A 6,521-nucleotide genomic window follows, 5' to 3' on the forward strand; every position below is an offset into this window, starting at 1 on the left:
TCTAAATTGGGTCTACTTGAGTGCTTTCAATATACACACTTATATCATGCACACGCATATGGTGAATATACTGAATAATAAACGTATTTATGATACCATGGTCTGGACGCGTTGTACAGGGTAACACTGCAATGACAATGTTAAAAAACCATTCCAATAACAAATATAACATTTTGTGAAAAGTATAGGCAAAGACCCATAGACAAGTAGTGCATGTATATATATATAGGAGTACTTCGATTATTGCTGACCAGTTATTGCTGTTCCTATAAGGTCTCTATGAGCTTATGTGAGCCTTGTAGCTCCTGGGCTATTTGTTACATTCTTAGTGAATTTCACAGGATTTTAGATCACTTGCGTAAACTCAGGTGACCTATTGCAATTGGTCAGCGTCCGTAGCTGTTCGTTAACAATTGATTATTTTGATAGGTACCATTTTAATTAGTCCCCTACAGACGAAATCGAATGGGACTTTAGGTTAGCGCTCCGTCCGTCTATCCGCCAATCCTGTTTTCAGCAATTTCTCTGTTCTTGCAGATATTTATTTTATATTTGGTGCGTTGCTTTGCCATAACAAGTTGCAGATCAAGTTCGAATTTCGTCTTGGTCCGTTGATTTTTCACTTAGTTATGGCCCTTGGACTTAGAAAAAAAACCCATGAATTATCCGTTTTCCAGACTTTTGTTGTGGTGCTTGCAGATATTCATTTGATGTTTGGTACATTGCTTTGTCATAACAAGTTGCAGATCAAGTTTGAATTTGGTCTCAGTTCGTTGATTTTTCATTAACTTATGGCCCTTGGACTTAGAAAAATAGCACGAATTGTTAGTTTACATCCAAGTTTCTTATCTCTGTAGATAAGAGTACTACACTCATTAAAACTTCTAGCATAATAATACAAGAATATAGCGAAATTATTCATGCTCACCTACATGTCACAGTTTATTGACTTGGTTAAAGACCTAAACCTAATTATAAATTTGTCTTTTTTCCTGGTCTTGTCTCTACTCGAATAGTAGTTGATTTCCAACCATTCCTATCCTGGTTCCCCAATTTTCCCTTTTACCATAACCTACATAATGAACTTTGAATATTGTTGTGGTACAGTAATTTTTGCAACCGGTAGGGGACTATGTATTGTCATGCAATACTCACAGAATATTTGTTCTTGTCAAATTTGGTTGGAATGTATATGTCCAGGGGTCCGTGTTTCCCAACTATCTATTTTGTATTACTTATAGGAGTTGTGAGATTGATCACTGTTCGTTATCTTCACCTTTATAGGAGTTATGAGATTGATCAATGTTCGTTATCTTCACCTTTATAGGAGTTATGAGATTGATCACTGTTCGTTATCTTCACCTTTATAGGAGTTATGAGATTGATCAATGTTCGTTATCTTCACCTTTATAGGAGTTATGAGATTGATCAATGTTCGTTATCTTCACCTTTATAAGAGTTATGAGATTGATCACTGTTCGTTATCTTCACCTTTATAAGAGTTATGAGATTGATCACTGTTCGTTATCTTCACCTTTATAGGAGTTATGAGATTGATCACTGTTCGTTATCTTCACCTTTATAGGAGTTATGAGATTGATCACTGTTCGTTATCTTCACCTTTATAGGAGTTATGAGATTGATCACTGTTCGTTATCTTCACCTTTATAAGAGTTATGAGATTGATCACTGTACGTTATCTTCACCTTTATAAGAGTTATGAGATTGATCACTGTTCGTTATCTTCACCTTTATAGGAGTTATGAGATTGATCAATGTTCGTTATCTTCACCTTTATAGGAGTTGTGAGATTGATCACTGTTCGTTATCTTCACCTTTATAGGAGTTATGAGATTGATCACTGTTCGTTATCTTCACCTTTATAGGAGTTATGAGATTGATCACTGTTCGTTATCTTCACCTTTATAGGAGTTATGAGATTGATCACTGTTCGTTATCTTCACCTTTATAGGAGTTATGAGATTGATCACTGTTCGTTATCTTCACCTTTATAGGAGTTATGAGATTGATCACTGTTCGTTATCTTCACCTTTATAGGAGTTATGAGATTGATCACTGTTCGTTATCTTCACCTTTATAGGAGTTATGAGATTGATCACTGTTCATTATCTTCATCTTTATAGGAGTTATGAGATTGATCACTGTTCGTTATCTTCACCTTTATAGGAGTTATGAGATTGATCACTGTTCGTTATCTTCACCTTTATAGGAGTTATGAGATTGATCACTGTTCGTTATCTTCACCTTTATAAGAGTTATGAGATTGATCACTGTTCGTTATCTTCACCTTTATAAGAGTTATGAGATTGATCACTGTTCGTTATCTTCACCTTTATAAGAGTTATGAGATTGATCAATGTTCGTTATCTTCACCTTTATAGGAGTTATGAGATTGATCAATGTTCGTTATCTTCACCTTTATAGGAGTTGTGAGATTGATCACTGTTCGTTATCTTCACCTTTATAGGAGTTATGAGATTGATCACTGTTCGTTATCTTCACCTTTATAGGAGTTATGAGATTGATCACTGTTCGTTATCTTCACCTTTATAGGAGTTATGAGATTGATCACTGTTCGTTATCTTCACCTTTATAGGAGTTATGAGATTGATCACTGTTCGTTATCTTCACCTTTATAGGAGTTATGAGATTGATCACTGTTCGTTATCTTCACCTTTATAGGAGTTATGAGATTGATCACTGTTCGTTATCTTCACCTTTATAGGAGTTATGAGATTGATCACTGTTCGTTATCTTCATCTTTATAGGAGTTATGAGATTGATCACTGTTCGTTATCTTCACCTTTATAGGAGTTATGAGATTGATCACTGTTCGTTATCTTCACCTTTATAGGAGTTATGAGATTGATCACTGTTCGTTATCTTCACCTTTATAGGAGTTATGAGATTGATCACTGTTCGTTATCTTCACCTTTATAGGAGTTATGAGATTGATCACTGTTCGTTATCTTCACCTTTATAAGAGTTATGAGATTGATCACTGTTCGTTATCTTCACCTTTATAGGAGTTATGAGATTGACCACTGTTCGTTATCTTCACCTTTATAGGAGTTATGAGATTGATCACTGTTCGTTATCTTCACCTTTATAGGAGTTATGAGATTGATCACTGTTCGTTATCTTCACCTTTATAGGAGTTATGAGATTGATCAATGTTCGTTATCTTCACCTTTATAGGAGTTATGAGATTGATCAATGTTCGTTATCTTCACCTTTATAGGAGTTATGAGATTGATCAATGTTCGTTATCTTCACCTTTATAGGAGTTATGAGATTGATCAATGTTCGTTATCTTCACCTTTATAGGAGTTGTGAGATTGATCACTGTTCGTTATCTTCACCTTTATAGGAGTTATGAGATTGGTCTCTGTTCGTTATCTTCACCTTTATAGGAGTTATGAGATTGATCACTGTTCGTTATCTTCACCTTTATAGGAGTTGTGAGATTGATCACTGTTCGTTATCTTCACCTTTCATTGTGAGTGGGACGCTCGAGATTCTTTCAGTCAAAAACTTTCCGACAGCCAAAAAACTATGTCAATGTTCTCTGCTTCTGTCTCACGTAGAACTACCATTTTAGTATATATTTGTTCCTGAGAAAAGTTTTCAAATCTTGATACAAGTTTTGTGACAATTCGTTATTGATAAATCTGTACTTATTCGTTTGAATTTTCCCTTGTGTTGACTTTCGTCACGTTATTCGCCACTGTGTTCAGGGTGGGGCGAAAATTATTATAATAATTATTTGAAAAACTTCTTAAAGTTTGCTAATATGATATAAAACTCAAAATTGTGATTAAATATTTGCAACTAGCGTTATTCAATTTGATAATATATTAAAATAATGATAGTGGTTTTGGATATATATTATCAAGTTTATTATTGTATAATGTACTCCCGTGAGGATTCATGTTAGAATAGGTCCTCAGTATCCCTTTCTTGTTGTAAGAGACGACTAAATGGGGCGGTCCTTCGGATGAGATCGCTAAAATCGAGGCCTCATGTCATAGCAGATGTGGCATGATAAAGATCCTCCCTGCTCAAAGGCCGTAAGCGCCGAACATACGCCTAAAGTTTGTAGCATTTCACAGGCAGTGGTCGTGACGTCTCCATATGCATGAAAAATTCTAAAGAGAGACGTTAAACAGTATAAAACCAAACCCAACTATAATGTAGGACCGCGGTTAACCGCTTTCTAAAACCATAACATATTATTGTCCGCTTCCTGGTGACCGATAATAAACCAAGAAAAAAATATTTATATATATAATATTGGAATGCAATGTAATCAACTCATTGTGGGAGGAAAGCCAAAACAAACAAAAAACCGTAATAGATCCAATAAATAAATTACTATTCATGAGTGTAATTTGGCAATAAAGAAAATCTTTTCGACGTCCTTCGGCAGTTTGGAATTTCCTCGTGGCTTTGATAAGAGTAGGTTCCGTCGCAGTTACAGTACCAAGTAAACTTGAAACAATATTTACTCGTAGTTGTAAATGTGTTGTAAGCATCAATCAAAGCGCCCGTGTCACGGTTGGTACATTTAGCACAGTGCTGTGTACACACGTCATACTGTTCGGAGGTTGGGCAGTACACCGTTCCACTGCATCGACAGTAACACTTCCTCATGGTGCACGCATTAACGGAGGTCACAAAACTAGACAAAAAGTCGTAGTCGTTTCCTTTGTATTGGCAATTGCGGCATGATTCTACGACCAGTGCAATAATGGAAATCAAGAGAATACGTTGTATCTGAAATGAATTTTAGAAAACTTTAAGCTTGTTTGTCTTTTAACCTTTAACCTTCACCACAACATTTGAATGAATTGTGCGTTCATATAACACATGCGCATTCCTTAGTAGAATTCTGTTTGATCTTTATACTTTACTCTCGGATACTTACATATTTTTGAAAAACTTTTAACCTTGGCCATGACTTTTAAAATGGTTGGTGATATGGCTTTCATATGTCACATGTGCATTCTTATGCCAAAATATTTCGTTTGGTATCAAACTGTTTGACCTTGTGATTTTCACCTAGAAGTTTGACCTACTTTTAAAAAATTTGAATTGTTAATGATAGCCACTATAGGGCTTTCATATTTCACATATATAATTCCATTTGATAAGACGTTTCTTTTAGTACCGAAATTTTTGACCTCATAACCTTGACCTGGGGATTTTGCCTACTTTTAAAAAACTTTAACCTTGGCCATAACTTTTGAATGTAATATGGCTTTCATATTTCACATTAGTATTTGTGACACGACCTTTCTTTGAGTACCATAATTACTTTGGTGCTATAAGGAGGCATCAGTGTTTGACAAACGTATTTCGTTTCTTGTGGTTTGTTTGAAACATTGAAACAACGGATAGTATGTGGTTTTTATCCGTATTCTTTTTTCACACATGGACATGGAATAAATTCTAGAAATTCTGCACGTACATAAAATATAGGAAAACTAACGCTTTATACAACTTTTATACCACATAAAAGAGCAGTGTAATCGATCCAGGATGTCGGTTAGGCAGGCCAATCTTCAGATTCTGTTCTACAAGGAATTTTGAAAAAAAATTGATTTCTAATTGAAATCAGAGAAAAAATCCAAAGGTTCTGCCTGTACACATCAATGTATAACAATATACTTACCAGAGAGAGAGAGAGAGAGAGAGAGAGAGAGAGAGAGAGAGAGAGAATACAAAGGTTTTGCCTGTAAATGTATAACAATATACTTACCATCCTTTCCCCACTCTTTGAACTTCTCATTGAAAAAAAAATAAGTAAGATTTTCTTTCCTAATTTTCCGTTGAGTTCCCGTTATTTATCACAATTTCGTGACCGCGTTAGTTCCGAATTCAAATCAAATCATGCATGCGTCAACATTTCCATGAATTTTTCGTCGTCAGTTGTGGGATGAGGCCAATTACCAATTATCTATATATATTTTGTCATTTGAATATGACCAAATTTGCAGCTATGCTTTTAAAGGATAAATTCTTGCCATTCTAAATAGACATGACGACTGTTATAACTGAAGTCAAGAGAGGCTCGAGTTATCAATATAACGATGTCATCGACTAAGCCAATATCTCACACCTTCTGCGCAGAAAAGTAATTTCGTGGAAAACGCATTATGTAGAAATCGCCATATGTTTATTCAATGTATAATGACCATATTTCATTTCTAATGAATGGATGGTGGAATTTTTGTAATCATGGTATCATTTTGAAGGGTTAAATAAAAATAATCCACCATAAAAATTTTCAAAATTTTGTTTACTGCTTGATTTATTTCACCTAGAATAAACATTGAAGTATATGGGAAAAGTATGTTTTATTACAATATTTTAAAAAGAAATTATATTTTCATACAAATCTCTTGGTAGAAAGTTACATACACTTTCTCTTAATGAAAATATGAAATAAAATTAATCATTGACCACAAACGTTTTTAAAAAATTAGATTTTTCTTATT

General features: G+C 34.4%; 1 protein-coding gene across 2 annotated transcripts; it reads right to left on the bottom strand.

The window, feature by feature from the left end:
* Positions 1 to 4,296: 4,296 nt before the first annotated feature.
* On the bottom strand, positions 4,297 to 6,075 carry LOC125651620 (uncharacterized). Of its 2 annotated transcripts, XR_007361290.2 has the most exons (3): positions 5,783 to 6,030; positions 5,533 to 5,597; positions 4,297 to 4,797 (listed from the first exon to the last, which is right to left on the bottom strand). XR_007361290.2 is itself a non-coding variant. In XM_048880309.2 (2 exons), the coding sequence occupies exons 1-2, from the start codon at positions 5,810 to 5,812 to the stop codon at positions 4,396 to 4,398; spliced, it is 432 nt and encodes a 143-aa protein (XP_048736266.2). In that variant the 5' UTR covers positions 5,813 to 6,075; the 3' UTR covers positions 4,297 to 4,395. The 2 variants fall into 2 exon arrangements, 1 of the variants encoding a protein (XP_048736266.2); XM_048880309.2 differs by lacking the exon at positions 5,533 to 5,597 and having other exon boundaries at positions 5,783 to 6,075.
* Between the last annotated feature and the right edge of the window lie 446 nt (positions 6,076 to 6,521).

The sequence above is a fragment of the Ostrea edulis genome, chromosome 5 (genome assembly GCF_947568905.1).
Source record: "Ostrea edulis chromosome 5, xbOstEdul1.1, whole genome shotgun sequence".
In the NCBI taxonomy this organism is placed as follows: Eukaryota; Metazoa; Mollusca; class Bivalvia; order Ostreida; family Ostreidae; genus Ostrea; species Ostrea edulis.

Excerpts from the sequence above, each read along its gene's own strand:
- LOC125651620 (XM_048880309.2), bottom strand. The coding sequence starts at position 5,812 with ATGAGAAGTTCAAAGAGTGGGGAAAGGATG. Across the intron at positions 4,798-5,782 it reads CAAAGAGTGGGGAAAGGATG|ATACAACGTATTCTCTTGAT; the intron begins GTAAGTATATTG and ends AATTCATTTCAG.